Consider the following 21,098-nt stretch of genomic DNA (forward strand, 5'->3'; position numbering starts at 1 on the left):
GCCAGTCTTCAAAGCACTCTTCCAATAAGCAATATCTCATGCATATGCTAAGGTCATGGGTAGAAAATTTTGTTTTGTGACCCTTAGGTTATCAATATCAAATAAGACATAAAACATGTGTTTGTCAAAGGTGTTTGTCATTGCCACAGAAGATGTTCTGGAAATAACCAAATGGAAGAGGCAGTTTGTGTAGAACAGTGATTCCCAAAGTGGGTGCTACCACCCCCTGGTGGGTGCTGCAGCGATCCAGGGGAACGGTGATGGCCACAGGTGCATTTATCTTTCCTATTAATTGCTATTAAAATTAAAAAAAAAATTTAATGTCCAGGGGGCTAAGTAATATTTTTTTTTGGAAAGGGGGCGGTAGGCCAATAAAGTCTGGGAACCACTGGTGTAGAGGATGAGTTCTCTAGCTTTCTGTTTTTTGATGGTATTGCTTTGATGGTATCAAGGCCTTGAATATTATCCATGATAACTCAAAAGAGATTAGTCTAACAATTCTTTTTTTTAACCTTTACCTCCCATCATAGAATCAATATTTGATATATAAATATTTGTTAAATATGGATGATGCATACTTTTGAGGTTAGGAGGTTAATTGGGGGCCACTAAAGAAATCTAAATAAGAAGTAATGAAGGCTTGTGGTGGTTGTGTGAGTAGAGGCAGAAGAATGGTAAGGGCCAGGCAGTGTTGGATAAGTGAATTTCCCTGGGTCATGCACCTAGGAAGTGTCTGAGGTTGCATTTGAACCCAGGGCCTCCCATCTCTTGGCCTGGCTTTCAATCTGTTGAACCATTTAGCTGTATCCAGTCCAATAATTCTTAAAAGAAAAACTAAATGGATGAAAAATTCCATTGTTCAAGATTATAATATGCAGTTAGATTGCTAGTGCATTGAGAGAGCCCAGAAATATGTGTATAGGGGATAGGTATTGCAGATGGACAATGGGATGGCCCAGATTTAAATGGAAGCTGCTGAGTGGGATGGACTATATTTGAACAAAGCTATTCTTTGGCAGAGAGATTCATCTTTTAAAAAAAAAAACAACCATGAAAATTCAAATTGTATGGTTGTTCATATTTCTGTATAACACTCTGAAAAAAGGAAGTTATAGATGATCCAAAGACCAATCATGAGAATAAGTAAGCTATAGATATTTCCAATGTTGAGCTATGTTCAAGAGGTGGTATCGGGAGATCACAGGGAAACATATGATTGAGAGATGAGGTGAGATAATCTTTTGGTGAGAGAAATGATGAGAGAAAGCCCACAGATGTGTTCCACTGGTACTCCTGGAATGTAAAATGATTCATCCAGTACCAGATGGATCCTCTTTGGGGAAGTACATGAACCAGAAGGTGACAAGATAGGATAAATTCCAATGTGCACCTGAGGACACACATTAATGAGCTCACAGATTCATTTAATGATTGAAGTAGAAGAAGGAAACAGCAATGGAGTTGTAGGTTTTGATCTTTACTCTGACACTAATTCAACATATGACCTATATTCTCTATGATCCTGAAGGCTTTGCTTATTTTAAGAACAAGGGTAGTAACAACAACCCTTTCCTTGATTTTGCCATGTTCTTAAACTATCATTTTACCTACCTTCTTTCTTTCACTGCTCTATTTCTTGGTAAGGTGGTCTTCACTTACTGTCTTTACTTTCTTTCTACTCACGTGATCATGAACCAGGCTTTTGTTAGTTTAACTTCGGTCCCCTGGAACAGAGTTTTCCAAAGCCAGTAATGACTCTGCCATTGATAAATTAAAGAGTCAATTCTTGCCTCTTCTTCTTTTAACCTCTCTACCCGCATTTGACCCTGTTGACTATCTACTCCTTATTGATTTTCTTCCTTTACTAATAATGAATTTTAATAATCTTTTTCCTATTTATTTGACTACCTGTTCTCTGTATCTTTTGTTTGATATTTATCTTTTAGTCTACAATTTAATGAATTCCTATAGATTTTACCATCACAGTATCTTCCTTCCATTCTTTCTTGTTCGTTCCCACTACTGCCTTCTTAGTTTAGGCCTTCAACTCTTTCTTACCTATTCTAGTATTATAGTCTCCTCACTAGCCTTCCAGGCTACACTCTGTTCTCTCTCCAATTCATCTTTCTGTTTCTGTACAAGTAATTTCCTCATGTACAACTTGGATTATGCTACTCCCTCCCTCAAAACCCTGGTTTCCCATTGCCTATAGTAAAAAGTACAAGCTTCTAATTCTGTCATTTAAAGCCCTCCATAGTCTGTTTTAACCTATCTTTGCAGATTTATTTTATACTATTTTTCATGTTATATTCCAGTCATATTGTACTATTTTTTGTTCTTTCCTGTTCTTCCTTCTAACATCACATTGCCTTCATACATACCATCCCCTACGTCTGAAATGGATTCTTTTATTTCTCAGTCTCCACCTTTTAATGTAGATCTCCTTTGTGAAGCTTCCTTTGGCCACTCTTCCTTCCTACTTCAAATGTGAAAGTGATCTCTTTCTTCTCAAGTGCCTCATGGAAATATGCCTGGACCTCTTCTTTGTGTTTATAATCTTGCATTGCAGTGCCTATATTATATCTATTTTTGTTTTCATGGTGATAAGTACAGTGTACCTAACAGACTGGATTCTTAAGGAATTGATTAGAAGGGAATTGATTTGGGTGGTGTTTCAACTTGTTCTCAGCAAAAATGGTCACTGCATTAAATTATCTTCTGTATCACTTTAGCCCTAAAATGTCATGATTCTATGAAAATAGAACCTTAAAGATGAAAAACCTTGGAAATAGACAGTACTGATTAGTTTGACATTAGTAATATTCTTGACTACATTTTAAAGACATAGGACCTATTCTAGAACATTCCATTTTATGAGAAACATGAACAAATCTCACAAGCATGCTTAAGAAAATCTTTTTTCCAAGTCTTCTGCTATAGACAATACACTGATTCCACCTAACATTTTAAATGTTGTTTCTTTGGTCTTTTTCTCTAACAAATAAAAAGGTTAGGCTTCTGGCACTTTTCTTAAATTTATAAGATAAGAGGACAAGTTTGTAATGTAGTTAGTTAATACAAATTGAAAATATTTCACATTTCATTGCCGAGATAATTCTAAGAGTTATTTGTTTTTGCAACTGACTACTACTACATTAGTACTTGTAATCTGCTCAGTGCATTAGCACTAAATAGTATTGATTTCAGCCAGAGGTAATAGACCAATTTAATCTTTGCATCTTTCCTATTTTCTATTTAGGAATTCACATACAGTTAAGTTAGTGGACTGACTCATAAAATTTATGTTAACCTGTTTAAAAGTTTAAGATTATATTGGAAATCTAAATAAAATTCAAAGTTATACTTAGAGATTCAGAAGCAAATAAAGCATAGGCTATGCATTTCTAGATGATGAGCCAGAAAATTTAATTTCCATAATAACATTTCTAAGAAAAAATACTTTACAAATCAAAACTGACCTCAATTCATCCTTTTGTACCCAGGAATAGGATATGAAATGCCATCTACCATTTTAATGCCCTTTGATTGATGGAAATTTTGTTGATTTAAACAGATGCCCAGACAATTGAAGCACTACGTTAGCTTCAATTCAGAATTTATTCATTATTTTATAGTTATATTATTCATGAACTGTTTTTCCTGAAATGCGGATGTTAAGCATGATTTAAAACTAACATCTATCCAATGCCAATATGTATTCGTTAAAACACTTTCTGGTCCTTTTGCTGAAGGTATTAAAAACATTAACAAAACTGATATTAACTAGGCTTACTTCACTCACTCACATTTACCCTATGAAGGGAGAGAAATACAGCAAACTGTTTAATAAAGCAGAGCCATACTTCTAGACTGGAAAGAGAAGTCTTCTCTAAATTGCTAATATGCAAATGAAACTACTTGGAAATTATAGTTAGAAAGAATATAATTAGCAAATTGGAATATAGCCAGGATCCTGGAGTTACCATCTTTACTTTTATGAAAAACACAAAAGGATTTTTAATGATTCAGGAGCAGTTGAGACCTTGGTTTTACCTTCACATATAAATGTACTAGTTTACCGCACCTCACTAACTTCAGTGCTCACTTCCCTTTTGAAGACCATACCTGGGCACTGAATCATTTCTGACTCACAGGAAAGTGTGTGCTCACTAAGTCAACATCTCTACCAAACAATGCATAACACAGAGCTGGAAATTCTTGGTAGATCTTTAGCCTAAATCATGAAAGCTTCTTATTTCTCTTGTCAGAAGTGATAGGACTAGATTCACAAGCTGTGTGACCTGTAGAGAACACCTCAGTGTGAGTAGAAGTGATAACTCATATTTATATAGGATGTTTGTAGTTTTTGAGATGCATTTCTCACAACTACCCTCTGAGACAGGTAAGGGAAGTTCTGTCTGATTTTACAGAAAAAGAAACTGAGGGTCTATGAGTGATTTGCCCATGGTAATACAACTAATATGCATTGGAGCAAGACTCAAACTGAGATCTCTTGATTCCAAGACTAGCCCTCTTTTCATTTATAATCTGGTGATTCTCAGGGGTACAAATTATCATTAGAAAAAATGTATAAACAGTTTGAAATATAGCCAGGATTATGGAAACCTATGGAAATTATGTATTTCCAAGAAAAACACAGAAAATTTGCCTGGGAAGGCTACCGTGTGGTTACAATTTGGATACCCATAACTACGCAGATTATCTTTAAATGGACTTGGATATATTGTGAATCAAATGAAATTCCTTGAAACAACAATTGTATAAACAAAAGTCTTGCATAATCTAGGCCAATGTTAGGGCATATACCTCAAAACTAGTGTGTTCCATTACATATAATTTTTATACATCAACAAATACATAGTCTATTTGAAAACACATTTGTAACATTATTTTATTTTATATTCAACTAAAAACAGTTAAGACTTTATCTTCAAATTTTAGAGCCACTCAAAATTCCATGTCTTTAAATCTATGATGAAGTGAAAGAAATTCTATACCATCACTGGAATGATTATTTTTTATGTTTATTAAAATGACTTTCATAGTTGATTTCTCTTCAGACTGATTAATTTAAAAATCTTGAGTCATGAGCATTTCATTCTTTGCTATGATATGTTTCTCACAGGCATTTAATACATTAGTCTAAAATGTAATTCCACTAGAGCCTTCTTTCTTGGGTTCCATGTTGAAGGATCATGCCATAAGTGAAACATCATTATAATGAGGTCCTTCTGGTTCTTAGGAACCAAACTCAAGTGCATACTGACCTGATAATGAATTTGGTGCTGCTGCTACAGCAGGGCAGGTTAGATCTTTAATATGTTTATATCTTTAGATCAGATAGCCTACTTCTGAAGACATTATAAAGAATGAAGACTTTAAAACTTTAAAATGAAAACAGAAGAGCTAATTTTCAATTATCCATGCTAATGGGAGACATGGGTAAAAGAGGTCAATGTAATCCACAGGTAACTCAAAGCTTCATTTTATGTACTAGTTTCAAATTCCTATATTTTAAATAAACAATATCATGGCCACCATGCTGGAAAGGTGACTATTTTTCCTTTTCCTTCTAATAGTCTGATGATAAATACTATTGAACAATAAAATAGGCTAAAAGGAGGCTAAAGGAGAACGAATTGGGGAAACAGGGTAAATCAGTGATTTTCATAGATAAAAGAATGGTAGTCTTGGAATAAGTCTTTCATAGGTGAGGAATGGGAAGCTTCAGCAAGGCTAAATAAAATTCCAGAGGTTCCCCCAGTCAGTTAGTTAGTGGTATTGCTAAGACTAGACCTCAACCCCACAACTCCTAGTCCATTGTTGTCTTCTGCAGCTTTCTTCTTCTCCAGGGAGCCTCCCAGTGACTTAAAGAATCACAGAAGTTTAGAGATGGAAGAGTCATAGAATCAGAGAACTACAGATTTACAACCGGAAGGAACATAGAGACCACTGAGCTGAAATCCCCTTATCTTATAGTTGAGTAAAGTGAAACACAAAGATGGGCATTAAGTAACTTGTCCTGGGTCACAAAGTTATGTAATATCTGGAAAATACATATATGGACACAATTTGCCTTGAATGCACAGAGATGAATATTAAGTAATCTGTCCTAGGACACATAGTTATTCAAGAAGGTTTTTCTGACTCCAAGTTTGGTGCCATATTTATTACATCCTGCTGCTACTCTCAGAGGCAATCTAATACACATCTGAAGAGTAACACCTTTTAAATTGTCCTTAAAACAATTTTCCTGAACCCTTAAACTCATTCATAAAATGCTACTACCTCCATTTCACTCACATATAACCTCAATCTCCCCATTTCTGACATGCAGTCTCCCTTCAAGCTCAAATGTAACCAAATTCTCAAACATGACTTTTATTGTGATTTCTATTTTGAATTTCATTATTTAAAAAAATAACATAAGAATCTGGAGAGATGGTGAAATGGCATCAAATAGATAATAGGAAAATAGATAATGGTAATGATTTTGCAGCTGGCAATCACTGACCTAGCTAAATACAAAACATATTGTAGGGGCAGCTAGATGGATTGAGGGATAGATAGGCCAGGAGTTGGAAGGTTCTGGGTTCAAATTTGACCTCAGATTGCAAGTGACTTACATCCAGTTGCTTAGCCCTTATCACTCTTCTGCCTTGGAACCAATACTTAGTACTGATTCTAAGATAGAGGTAAGGGTAAAAAAAAATACATTGTAGTATGATATGGCTTTCTAGCTTCATGAGATCCTTCCAGTATGGGAATTCTCTCTACCAATGTAGATTACCATAGCAACCCCTTTGCTAAGACCTTGAGAGTTGCCTGAGCATATATACAGTTCAAATGACTTGCCTAAGGTAACATATCAGAGGTGGGAAACCTAGTGTTCTTGACTGTAAGCCCAGTACTCTATCTTTTAGTTCATGTTATCAGATGTTAAAGTAATACATTTCAGTTTAGAAAAAAGATCATATATTAATCATACAGAAATAAGGATATTCCCTTCATATAAAATTGCTGCCTTTAGAGCTGATATATTTTGGATGTGATTCATTGTTTCAGTTTTTAAACTCAGAATTTTTGATGGAATTTTTCATATAATAGAATATTCTCTTATTTCTGGGCACAGCAAATAGAAAGCAAAAATGAAATTATGTTACACATTTTTCATTGCTAACATAAAATCTATTTCCTTGCGAGTGCCAGATTGTTTAACTGAGCTAAATCCAACCATTGTAATTACAGGGATATGTTATCTTTAATATTGCCAAAAATTAGCAGCTCAAAGGGTGTGAGCAACTATAGTTATATGACCTATAAGGAGTTATTTATCTTTGTTTATTTTATTAAATATTACTAGACATCCTCTCAAGATAAGAGATCAATAATGGGCCTTGTGGTTTCCTGATGGAAGGCTACAATTATTTTCTTCCATTACAACTTAAACATAACCTAATTTTACCCATCTATCATCTTTAGAATAGTAATAAAGAAACATCACCATATGTTTATTTTCTTTTCTCTTCCTGTTCTTCCTTGCTGACCCCTTTTTGATTATATTCTCCTCTAAAACTTTTAAAATTTATTTAGCTTTTTTAAACATAATTGTAGGAATGACGGATCAACTTTGGTACCCACAGAAATACTCAGGTTACACTGTGGCAGGAAAATACTACTTTAATTTTTGGAACAAGGTTGGATACTTTGGACTAAAGCATGAACAGAATTTGCAAACAAGAAAGCTTGCACAGAAAAAATGTGAAACTGACATTTTATAAAACTACATCTGCCTCATCAGCAAGTACTTGGATGAGTGCAAAGATAGAGGCAAAAACATTTAACTTGAATGTCTTTATTTGGGAAGGGGGGTAAAGTGGAGTGGTGGTTGGAGGCAAAGGGGAGGGAAGAAGGCAAATGTGTGATGATACCTGCTAGCTTGGTGGGTAGGAACCATGTAGGTCCAGCTATCATCTCATCCTGTCCTCTTCTGTCCTTTCTTGTCCTCTCCTTTCAGTATTAGAGGGACCTTCCAGTAAACACTGCCCCATAAGCCTCATTGTAGTGATAATGCATTCTGAACAACTATAGCAGTATAGCAAAAGCCCTGATCCTGTCAGCCAGGAAATGCTTTGTTAACTGGATGACTGATAAATCATGTGCTTCTTGTTCTAAAAAAGATTGAGTAGAAGAATAGCGATAGGTGATTGATTAACTGCTTTTATCATAGGAATTCACTAAACTAAGTTATGGAGAATTTGTGATATGTATTAGTTAACAGATAAAATAAGGAATTCTTGAAATGCTAGAAAGAATAGTTTTAAGGAGAATGACAGGGGCAGGTAGATGGCTCAGTGGATAGAGATTCAGGCCTGGAGAGGTCTTGAGTTCAACTCATACTTTAGAAACTTTCTAGCTGTATGACCCTGGGCAAGTCATTTAACACCAATCGCCTAGTCCTTACCACTCTTCTGCTTTGGAACCAATACTTAGAACAAATACAAGAGAGAAAATGAGGGTTAAAAAAATGAAAGTAAAAGAAGGATGTCCACAAATCGACAGCTATTGGGGGAAAATTAAGTGCATTGAGAGAAAGAGGCATCAAGTGAAGGAGGAATCCCAGAGGCCAGCAGAACACTAGTCTCCTATTACCATAACTGGCCTTATAATTGGACTTGAACTTCTTTTTGCATTATTATGTCAACACTTCAAGGCTCTTGAATTTTATTCTTTTCAATGATTTGGATCACAAGTAGCCTTGAGTTGCTTTGACTAAAATAAAAATTCATTACCTAGCAGCCAAGCAAGTAGTGAGCTTCTCTGAATTTAGGCTCATCTTTGGAACAAAAGGCATATGGTCCTTTGCTAGAACTATTCTTGAAACCTTTAGAGCTTGGCAATACGTGGTAGCACTTGTGCCCTGTTAGACAAATCTTCAAGAATCCAGGGTCACCTCCATATCACAAGAAAGCATCAGCGAAGTGCTCCTTTATCATTACTTTCTACTAATTATCTGTGTACAACTAGTTTCCCTATCAGTAGAATAGAATAATTCTTCGAGGGCGAGAACTCTATTAGTTCTGTTTTTGTACCCTCTTTGATCCACTTGACAAATGCTTACTGAACTGAAGGCAATTGAATTACATAAAAAACGTCGCCTATTAAAATAACTAAAATTCTGGCGAACATTTGCTAAGCATAGACTTCTATCCATTTTGAAAATATTTATAAGGAGAAAAACCTTGTTTAACTGGAATGCTTGGAGACTTCTGTGGTTAACTGAATTTTCTGGCTAATGAGAATTACTCCAAGATTCCTTTTTCTTTCAACTTGTTGAAAATCTTTCCAAAATGCATTAGTCCATTTCACTGTATTACATACATCAGATAATTTAATCTTTCTTTGATGATTGGGAAGCTTGTAATACCTTAGTCAGCATTCAACATTGATTCTCACTGTAGAGCCATATAAATGGTGTAGATTGGGCAGAATGCATACTGATCCTCGGCTGTTTATTGCCTTGGATTTAAAAAAAAAACAGTCATCATCTTATTTGCCTATGATTTATCTCTTTCTTTTCAAAGTGGTTTGTTAGGATAGTGGAGTGACTTGGGAGAAAGGGATGAGCAGAAGTGGGGAACAACAGCTGAGGTTAATTGAGGGTTAGTGTTAGCTAAAGTCTGATTAAGTTTTAATATATTGCTAATAGCATTCGTTTCAACTCATCTATTTTCTCATTCTTTGATGAGAAAAGTATTTCCTTTTGATTCCATCCTCTTTTACCTTTCCCAGAAGATCATTATTCACTCGCTCCCTACTTTACCTAATCTTCAGTAAACTCCCTTTCTATTCATTCTTTGTTTTTTACACACAAGCTCATTGTTTTCACCTTTAAAAACCCTCCCCACTGATTATCATCCAATATCTATCCTCCTTTCTTGGCTAAAAAGGGGGCAAGTCACCCCCACTTCGTCTCCTCTTGTTCTCTTCTAAATTCTTTGCAAACTGGTTTCTGACATCATCATTGCTAAACTAATGTGGATCATAAAGGGTTAAGCTCTATGGAGATGATGTGATAGATCATATCAATTGTGATAAAGCCACACTGCTGAATAAGGAATAAAAGGTGTGTGTGGCACTTGGTAGGGTGTTCAGAGGTCAGCATCACTGGATAGGGGCAGAACAATTAAAGCAACATAACTTTCTGAACCACGCCTCCCCCTGCTCTGTTCCCCCTTCTTCTCCCAGACCCTGAGCTGAGGCAGCAGACAACAGGACTACAAAACAGAAGCTGCTCCAACAACTGCTTGTAATCTTTCAAACTGCATCAGTTTAGCTCTCCCCTAGCTATAGACCTAAAGGGGTCTTCTTGTTCTCTGCCCAGACACTAATTTTCAGTCTCTTTGAGACTCAATACTTCCCCCAGATAGATAGAAGCCTTTAGCTTTCTCTCAATTGCTTTTTCCCTCTTTTTAAACTATCAAACTGAAGCCCTAGTCCTAATGAGCCTACAATCACAAACTGCAAAAGCTGAAATAATATAGCAGCAGAATCCCTATTGTGCTGGTGCCTAACCGTGGATCACAGAATCATAAAATGTTCCAATATTTTCCAATTAGGAACATTTTATGATGAACTTAAAAGTCATCCAGTTCAGTCCCTTTATTTTAAATAAGGAAGTAAAGCCAAGAATAATTAACTGATGTACTAAAAGGCCCAAGTGGAAGAAGTATATTTTGAACACAAGTTCTTTGACCTTAATGTTGCCTCTTAAACAGAGTACCTATTAAATGTTGATTGATTATTTTGATTGGCTGAAATATTTCAAGAAAGTGTGAAGGCTTGGCCATAATAATGATGACACCTGTGCCCATGATTCTCTGATGTCAAGTGTATCATTTAAAAGCCTTGGAGAAGTGATGGATACCAGTGATGTGAAGCTCAAGGAGAACTGAAATATATTGATTTAGTAAGTCAAGAGAATAAGAGTCAAGTCAAAGATTTGGAAGGAAAGTGGATTATGGTAGAGTTCCAAACATATTTGGTAAAGTGTTGTCATTGTCATTCCTTCTTACACCCTTCATTCACTTATGTCCACACATCAACGAATCAGTCAACAAGCATTAGATACTATATTCCAGATACTGTGCTAAGCACTAGAAATATAAAGACAAATATGAAACAGTCTGCCTTCAAGAAGCTTGTACTCTATTAGGAGAAACAATATATGCACACATCATACACATACACATGCAAATAAAAGTTTTTGGGAGGGCTTAGTTTTACACCAACATGCAAACACATACACACATACTCACACTCACAATCACACTCACAATACAGTAGAAAGAAAGAGAAATGTGATCCCTAAAGCTTAAAGGCTTGTTAGGTGCTTTGATTTTCAATACAGTCCAGACACTATGCTCTATCTAGCCTATTAGGAGTTTGATTAGTAGACATTCTGGCAATAAAGTTAAAGGAGGATTTGATGCCAATAAAGCAATATTGTTACTATTAAGTGGAAATATGCTGAGGCATTTTGTTTGATTTTTAGGAAATGATACTTACGGCTACTCCTAAGTAGCATATACATAGGCAACATGCAAAAATGCTTAAGGATAAGGTTTTGTGATTTCAACGTGCTAGTTTTACAACATATTCTAAGTATAGATTCTGTTAGTCAGTGTCATCCAGGAGGTGACTGTTTTGTTGTTAGGGTTTTTTTTTATTCATACCAATCAAAGGTATAACAGTAGAATTCAGAGTTGCAATAATGCAGATGAATGCCTGAGTGGATGTTGCATAATTAAAAATCAAATCAGGAACAGAATGACTTCTGCACCTGCAATTCTAAACACTTCACAACCTGCTCCATGGTTTACTTGAAGAAGAAAAGGAAGGAAAGAAGAGAATATAATGATTCAATTTCAAGTTTGTCAAATCTTCTTGATGACCACTCCTTATAGCATCCACATCTCAGGGGAGAGCCTGCTACTTGTCACCATAGCACCCAAGTACCATCATCTTCACTCTAGGCACAATCAGTTAAGGTTGTACAAAATTGCCTGAGCAACATTAGGCTTAGAGGAGAGGTATCATTGTAACAGGTGCATTTCCAGGTGAAGATCTCTACACAATGATGGCTTTATATTCTAAATTTACTAACTGAATGATTGTAAAACTGTCCAATTGAATTGAGAGCAGTTCTAGAAAAGCAAGTTTAAAAAATATATGTGTGTGTATACATACATACATATATATATACATATATACATATGTATATATATATATATATTTTGGGTTTGACACACCTTCATCTTCTGTGCTTACTGATTTGGATTGATAAAACCTATCCTGTACTATAATTTAAAAATAATTATTGATAGCTTTTGTTTTTACATTCCCTGTCTTTCCTTTTGAGTATCTTATCCCCTTCTTTTCCAATGATCCATCTTTTAAACAAAGATTTATAAATATAACTAACCAATTAACCAAAGCATCAGTTAAGCCTGACTGTCACTGTCACACACCCATGATCCCCTACCTTTGAAAAGAAGAAAATTGTGTTATAATTCTAATAGTCTTTGTTTCTATAGCATCTTTCACCAGGATTTCAAAATTTATCTGGCAATCAAGCCATTCTCCAATCGATAAATGGGCAAGGGACATGAATAGGCAATTTTCAGATAAAGAAATAAAAACTATCAATAAGCACAAAGTTTATCTGGCAATTTTCAACTTTCAAAGACTTGACAGCATTTTAGAGTCAAAATAGAGATATTAAGTGACAAACCAATCACAATAAACTGAAGTTACAAAGTGAGTAATAAACAACAATAGAATTAAGTCTCTGAGTTCTTGGTTTAGTTACTCATATTTTGCATTGCATTACAATTCTTGAGAATAGATTTTTTCTTTTGTTGCCATGTGCTTCTTTGTGTATTCAAATAATAAGTGAAAAGTTAGCTAATATCCTAAAAATACAAGTGGAAATCAGTGCCATGAGGAGGGCCATTTGTCATACTTGATATTTTGCCACCTGCCCTGGTGCTATATGGAGTAGTTTTTCACTGAGTTCCTTTCCAAACTGGGTTGATTTTGTAAATTATTTTGTTTTTTTGGACAAGATGTTAGTGAGTGTCTTCATTAGAAAATTGAGCCTGGGGAATGAGTGTTATCTGATTATTGTAATTATCTGATGACTTTTTACATGGGCATAAAGGTGAGGAAGTCTTTGTCTTATGAGGACTTTGATTTATGAAGTCAAAGAATTGTATCTATCAAGCTCATAGGGGAGACACAACAGATGGTTTAAAGGTATTTTGCTCTATGGAATTTTGCCAATATAAATTTGGCTTATTTTGTAAGAAGATTGTGTTGGCAAGCTCCATCTTGTTTCCTCAATGAATTGTGTATAGTAAGTGCTAAAGCTTTCAGGTATAGATAACATAGAAGAGATGACATTTGGAAATTGTTCCTGAAAGTAATTCTGTCTTGAATTTCACCAGACTCTGAGTCCCATCAATTCCAAAAGGAACATCGGTAGAGTCAAAGAGGATGGGGAATCATTTATGCTTATTTTGGAGAGTCTGCAGAATATACAATGATTTTTATGTTGGAGATTAATATCTTTTAAAAAAGCAAATTATTTGTTGAGGTAAGAGACAAAATGGCTCTTGCTGTAGCAAGGTAGAGTCTAGCCAATGCTTTAGCCAATTCAAAGCCATATAGTCTGAAAGTCCTATTAAAATTCTTACCAGGACTTTTTCTTAGAGGTTTTATATCTACATCTATATCCAGATCTATCTATCTATCTATCTATCTATCTATCTATCTATCTATCTATCTATCTTTCTATCTATCTATCTAGAAGGTCAAGTATATACATGTATGTGCTTATATCTATAGTCATAGAACAATGATAATCTTTAATTATGAATCCAGATTTTATTGTACCACAGAATCAGAGAATCTGAGAGTTGAAAAAGACTTCATGGGACATCTAGTCTAACCTGTGGTAGAACAAGATCTTCTCTAAAATTTATCCCCAAAGAGAACAACTAGCTTTTTTTCTAAAGTCCTCATAGGAGAGGAAAGCCACTGTATCCTTCACTTCTGGATAGTTCTAATTGTTAAGAAGTTCTTCCTTATATCAATCTGTTTCTTTGCCACTTCAACCCCATTCATTGCTTCTAGTTCTTCCTGATGGGGCCAAGCGAACAGGTTCATTCTTTTCAAATATAGTGAGTGACAACCATCACATCCCCTTGAAGTCTTCTCTTTTCCCAGGCCTTTCAATGAATCCTCTTATGGCATGTCATTAGCCACTGTAGTCGATGAGCTCTGTATTATCTCTTGTTTATACATTTTCTCCCTATACTGTGGCACTAAGAAATAAAAGCACTACTTCAAGTGTTGTCTAACCAGGGTATGGATATATACAATAAATGCTTGTTAATATAGTTTAAGATTGCATTAGCTTTTTAGTCATATTGCAACTCTTTTCTGATTTATATTGAGTGTGATAATCCATTAGAACCTCCAAATCTTCTATCTCAGAATCGGTACTGTGTATTATTCATTCCAAGGCAGAAGAGTGGTAAGGCCCGGGTAACGGGGATTAAATGACTTGCCAAGGGTCACACATCTAGGAAGTGGAGGCCAGAAGTGACCCTAGGACCTCACATCTCTGGGCCTGGCTCTTAATTCACTGAGCCACCTAGCTGTCTCCATCCCTCAAATCTTCTTTTTTCCCCCTCTTGTATGAATTTTTTTGTAGCCCTGTCCTCTCCTTATATAGTTTTTTTTTTTTTGAATCTGCATTCTGGATTTACTACTTATAACTAGTAAATTTCATCTTGTTTGCTTTATTGTACTGTCCCAGACTATCTAAATCTTTCTGAATTCCAATTCTGTTATCTAATATATTGGATATTCCAGCTATTCCTCTTGGTTTAATATCATTCTATACCTTTGATTAAACCTGTCATTAATGATTTACAGTCCTTGATTAAACTGTTGTACAGCATGCATTGACTTGCCTAAGGTCATGCAGCTAGTAAATAGTCAAGGGAGTACTCAAACCCAGATCTTTTGATTCTGAGTCTCATATTTACCAACATATCTTTATATTGCCTTTTGTTTCATTCTTGAGTAGCTCTTATTGTTAGAAAGTGCATTCTTATGGTTAATATTGTATTTGCAAATGTTTAAAAATCAGACCCCCCCCATCAAAACTCATTTATGGCTAATGCATTTTAAAGTTTAATCTGTATTATTATTGTTTCCTCTGTCACTTTCTTAAATCTAGATAATCAAGAAAACCCTAAATCCAAGAAAGCAAGTGAGGTCACAATCCACTAAGACAAGCTAAAAGTAGAATTTTTGTTTCCATTTTCCCAAGTTATATAGGGACACATATTGACTCATCTTTAAAAATATATAATTAAATATATTTTCAGAGAGTTTTTTTTTCTTAGTTAACTTTTTTAATCACAAAGGCCTAAGTACAGAATTAATCCCATCAATGGGAGAATGAGACTTCACAAAGAATCTTTCTTCTTGTTTCTTTAAACCCCCAAACTAATTTAAACATCTCCTTCTAAATGCAACTCAGCTCTTCAGAGAGATTCCTACATTTCTTTTTTTTAATTTTTTAATTTTTAATTTTTTTTTAATTTTAAACCCTTAACTTCTGTGTATTGACTTATAGGTGGAAGATTGGCAAGGGTAGGCAATGGGGGTCAAGTGACTTGCCCAGGGTCACACAGCTGGGAAGTGTCTGAGGCCAGATTTGAACCTAGGACCTCCTGTCTCTAGGCCTGGCTCTCAATCCACTGAGCTACCCAGCTGCCCCCTCCTACATTTCTGGTTATGAGTCGCTGTTTTATAGGGATTACATTTCTGCAAATTTGACCAAATTAATAGCTACCATAGCTTAACATGAGAACTGACTCAAATAATTTTAAACACACAGTACAAAAATATGAATCCAAATATTTGGTCTCTCTTCTCTCTTCCCCGGAGTATGTACATTGCTTTTCCCCAAACTATTTCCTAAATATTCTAAAAAACATTCCAAAGGAAACTTTCCTTTTGGTATATTTATAAAATATCAGGTGAATGAATGGTCATTTATCAAATGTCAAAATATTTATTAGATTTCCAGATCAACGCTAGAATAAATTTGCTCCTTATAACTTATAAATACATTACTTACCCTATTAAAACAGTGCTTGTGATTGTTCCCATAAAAATGCTGAAGACATCTCACGTTATTCTTGTTCACAATTTTGTTGAAGAAATCGTTGACAAACTTGATTGGAAATGCACAGACTGCCGATCTCTTGGTTGGTTCTGACGAGTCTGGTTTACTTTGTGCAAAGACTCCAAAGATAATGTCATCATTGGGCCCAACACCTATTTGCTTAGCCAGATGTGCACCAGGCTTACTCACATATGCTGCTTGTAGAATGTTAAATACTTCTTCCCTTGTTGACCTTTTCCTCCTCTTTTCGGTAAGAATACATTCAAGAGGCATTTCCATATAGGAATGCAATCCAGAGTCAACCGAACAGAACCGGATTATTCTCGTATGATAAGTCTGAGATTCCAGAGTTTCTCTTTGGACTGTTAAAAAGTAAATGAAGTCACTGCTTTCAAAGGCATGTATGTATTTGATGGGGTAAGAATCTTGGAATTCTGGTAGAACATCAATATAGGACTGATCTGTCAAAAATTTAAAGCCATCCTGTGTTTCCTTTAACCTCCTGACGGATATTGAGTGTAGGGAATTCTCAGGATAAGAAGAGTTAATGGTATTGCCCACAAAGAAGTTTATAAATCGGTCTCTTTCTGTCAGCAGAACTTTGGTACCTAAAGTGCTTACCACACAGTCAGGACACTGGAGGGACTCCTCATCCATCTGCGGGGAATATATACAATAAACATTGGACTGTATGTCAGCAGGATTATCAGGCTGAAACACATGCCGCTGGCAGGTCCCTCGGTTAACACTGCCACAGCTAATAAGCTGATCGTCGTAGTAGGTGTCCACGAGCAAGGCTTTGTTGACATTATCCTTCCAAATGCTACCCGATGAGTTAGCTTTGTGACTGCAGTCTTGACATGGAGCACAGTCCGGGTGTTCTAGCACAGGTCCCGTCTTGTACTCAGACACATTATGGAGATCCTCATTTAAGACATAAATCTTGTTGACTGCACCCAGGAAGATGTGGTGATTGTGTAAAATGATGTTCTGGATCTCAGTTTCGGCAATAAAGTTGGGGAGTGGATACTTCCTGTTAACGTCCATCTCAGACTTGACCAGGGCTTCTCTACATTCTCCTTTGCAATTCTGCACCAAGGCAAGCAGGAAGATCATCAACCCAGGCACAAGCCGAGCAGTGGGCTTCATGGTGAGATGTTTATACCTGCCAAAACACACGCAGAGCAAAAATCGTTTATGCTTCATTAGAAACAAACGTAAGAACCAAAAGCAAAAAAACACGAACTACTAAAAATGGAAATGAATCTATAATTGTATTTTTGGCCATAAAGCTCCAGAGTGACTGTACGTAAAGATGCATTGTATGTCGGTCATGACTGTACGAAGCTTAATTTTGGATCTTCTACCACAAACAGTTAATTTTCCATTATGAGCTACAAATCAAGTTTTATATTAAAGACAAAGAAATGCCAGTTAAATTAGATGTGCTAAGTGATGAAAATAGTAAACAGAGAAAATGTCTTTGTTACTTAACTCCTCACAATTGTTTCGTGTGACTTCAGTATGTGTGGTTAATGACTACACTGAAATTTAAATGTTCTCAGTTAGTCAAGTAAATGAATTGTGGTTAAGTTGGGTTTTTGCACCAGCATCGGCATTATGTTCTAAGTCACAGAATGCATTGTTTTCTTGGAAGTCTACAGGATTGCCATGCTAAATTTAGCTTTCTTTTGGAAGAAAACAATCATAAATTCTAAAAGCAATAATATCATGTGCTGCTCATAGGATTTTGAGTGTGTGTGTGGGGGTAGGTTTACTTATAATTTGGCTATAGTTAACCTATTGTTACTGACAGACAAATGCTCCCATTAACATTAGATCACAGGGGACCTAAAAATAACAAGCCTGGATAATATGAGATTAAAAAAACCCTTCATAACTCAAGTGCTAAAATTATTTCTCAGGGAAAAGCCATATATCATTTATTTTGAAATCACAACATTATTTATGAGAATTTTACATTATATGTACATTCAAGATGTCTACTGAGAAAGAACACTTATTTTTATTAATATTCACTTTTTAATTTCAATTTTCACAACTTAATTTCAAAGTCTAGTCCACCCATACTTAAAGCAGGAGTTCCCTACCTTCTGTTAAGTTGTTATTAATCCTGACAATACTTCCAAAAAATGGAGAACTCATTACCTCAAGGATAAGCCTGTTCCACTTTTGAATGACTATTTGTTAGGAAGCTTTCTAAAATATATATTTATATATTCTCCCTTATATTTAGTCATATAATTTACTCTTCACACATCTAACAGTTATGGGTAAATATGACGATCTGCTATAACTTAAGGACTAGCACTGATCCCTTTAGATCCCCAAATGTTTTTTCTCCTAAAGTCTGAAATCCTATCAGCCATGAGATCCCAGAATCCCATAATGGAAATCATTGGGCTCAATCTCCTTATTTTATTGAGGCCATGAGAAGTAAAGTTACTCATCAAGGATCATACACATAGTTAAATGTCTCAGTTAGGATTTGACCCCAAATTTTATTACTCTAGTTCTGGCACTCAATTCAGTATATCACTCTCTATAAAGTCTTGCTAATACATATATTGTCCTGTAGCATTTCTCAGGGCTTGGAGAGTTATAGGGAGACAGACTTCAGGGGAACAGAAGGACAAAACAACTTAACAACTGAGGATTCCCCTAAATGGAATGGGCTGCCTCATGCACTCTTGCAGCAATAAATTCCCCATCATTTTTCAAGCCTTCAGCTTTAGGCTCTATATTTGCTTTCTATACTTTGGTTAGGGGTTGCACTAGGGAACCCCTGAGATTCCTTAAAGTTCTGCTGTCTTATGACTAGCAGATGGAAAGAAGAGGTTCAGTCAAGGGGACAAAGAAGGAGTGGCCAGAGAGGTGGGAAAAGAAGTACTGGAGGCAGAAGTCAGATCATAAAGGGTCAAAGAATCAATGGTGGATGCTGCGGGAGAAAGTGGTGGTGGAATACTCTCTAAAGAAAGTAGGCAGTGAAAGGAAAAAGAATGATGGCCCAGAGGCAGAGTACTTTTTTCTTTTTAGTATAAGGAGAAATGATTGTATTATATATGTAGAAAAGACTTAGCCAGTGGAGAAAAGTGATCAAAGATGCAAAACAGTGAACACAATTGATGAAAAAAGATCTATAGGGGGACAAGATCAAGAGCCTAAGGGGACACTCTTGTATAAATAATAATAAAAACAATGACAACAATAGCAGGTCACATTTACATAATATTTTCTATATGTCAGTTACTTTGCTAAGCACTTTACAATTATGATCTCATATGATCTTCACAACAATCCTGGACAGAAGGTGCTATTATTACTCCTGTTTTACAAGATGAGGAAACTGAGGCAGACAGAGGTTAAGTGACTTGCCAAGGATCACAGAGCCAGTGTCTAATACTGGAAGTGAACTGTGGCCTCCTGTCTTCCACTCTGTCCACTGTACCACCTAGCTGCTTCACTGGAGAATTTAGAATGTTAAGTTCATTGAGGGTGGGATTTTGATTTCTGTCTTTGGTTCCCAGCACCTAGCCTTCTGTCCCACACGTGCTAAGTAGTTATCATGTAATGTGTGTTTCAAAAACATGAATTTATTCCAGTGTGAGTGATAGATTAGGGAACATTCTGAACATAACAGAGATTTTGATTTTGTTTCTGTATGATTTTTTTCTCAAGAAACAAAGACCATAGACCATTGGATGATATCATGATAACTCCCAGTTGCAACCTGTGTAACCCTACTTCCATACGTGAACTTCAAGTCTTTGTCTAGTTAAAGTGCTGTATTTGTTGGCTATCTTTTGGTGCTGTAGGAGAACGGTAGGTGGAACAGGACTGGTTTATATATGTCTAACTCATGTTCCTTTTCCTTTCCCCCTAAGCCTCAGGACCTCGAGGTATCCTATCTGAAGGGTGGGTGCTGGATCAGCAGCCCAAAGCTTTTGGCTTCCATTCATCCCTCTATTTCATGTAGTTCATGAACCATTTATCACATGTTAAACTGTGCTTTAAAATTTTAATTCAGGTGCCTATATTTATCTATAACTATATAATGAGATTTTTAACTATTGTGACCCTAATTCCAATTTCTCCATAAATCTGTGGTTTTTATTGTGAGATGCTGTATCATGTGGTACTTTTGGGGAATGCACATGCCACATTATAGCAGAACTCCTATACTTAAGAAGGAATAAGAACTAACATCTATATATATTTACTATATGCCAGGTGCTTTACAATTATTTTCTCATTTGATATTTACAAAAACTCTGGGAGGCACATGCTATTTTTATCCCCATTTTACAGATGAGGAAACTGAAGTTAAGTGCTTTGCCCAGGGACAAACAGCCATGAAGGCTATGAGTTTGATTAGGAACTCAGGTCTTTTTGTCCCCAAGCCTAGTCTCTATCCACCTTGCCACTCAGCTGCCTCAGATATGCCTCTTGAATTTAATTGAATTAATGGATGGGTTATCCAAAGAGAGGAGCTTGGGCTTCTGTCTCTGACTAGAGAGAAAGAGCAGACTACAAGAGAAGAAAGAAATTTGGGGCAGTGAAAAGGCATGTACCAGATGAACCGGATCTTTTAATAAAGAGAGAAGCCAAGTCACCAGCTGAGAGTAAAGAAGGAGTGGGAAGGAGGCTATCTGGGCACTTGAAGATTGAGCACACTTGAAAAAAGAGGAACAGCCACTGTGGGAAATTTGACAGAGAATCAACTAGAGATGCATAATAAGGATTATAACTCACATTTCTTCACAATAACTTTGTGAGACAGAAGTTCTTG

At 35.9% G+C, this 21,098-nt stretch overlaps 1 protein-coding gene across 1 annotated transcript in view; it reads right to left on the bottom strand.

The window, feature by feature from the left end:
- Window positions 1-17,437, bottom strand: part of MET (MET proto-oncogene, receptor tyrosine kinase) — a 128,504-nt gene extending 111,067 nt beyond the window's left edge. Inside the window, exon 1 of the mRNA XM_044679396.1 lies at window positions 16,241-17,437. Coding sequence (XP_044535331.1) covers window positions 16,241-17,437 — 1,197 coding nt within the window. The remainder of the gene's footprint in view (window positions 1-16,240) is intronic.
- Window positions 17,438-21,098: the final 3,661 nt, after the last annotated feature.

This window comes from Gracilinanus agilis, chromosome 5, assembly GCF_016433145.1.
Source record: "Gracilinanus agilis isolate LMUSP501 chromosome 5, AgileGrace, whole genome shotgun sequence".
NCBI classification, from domain to species: domain Eukaryota; kingdom Metazoa; phylum Chordata; class Mammalia; order Didelphimorphia; family Didelphidae; genus Gracilinanus; species Gracilinanus agilis.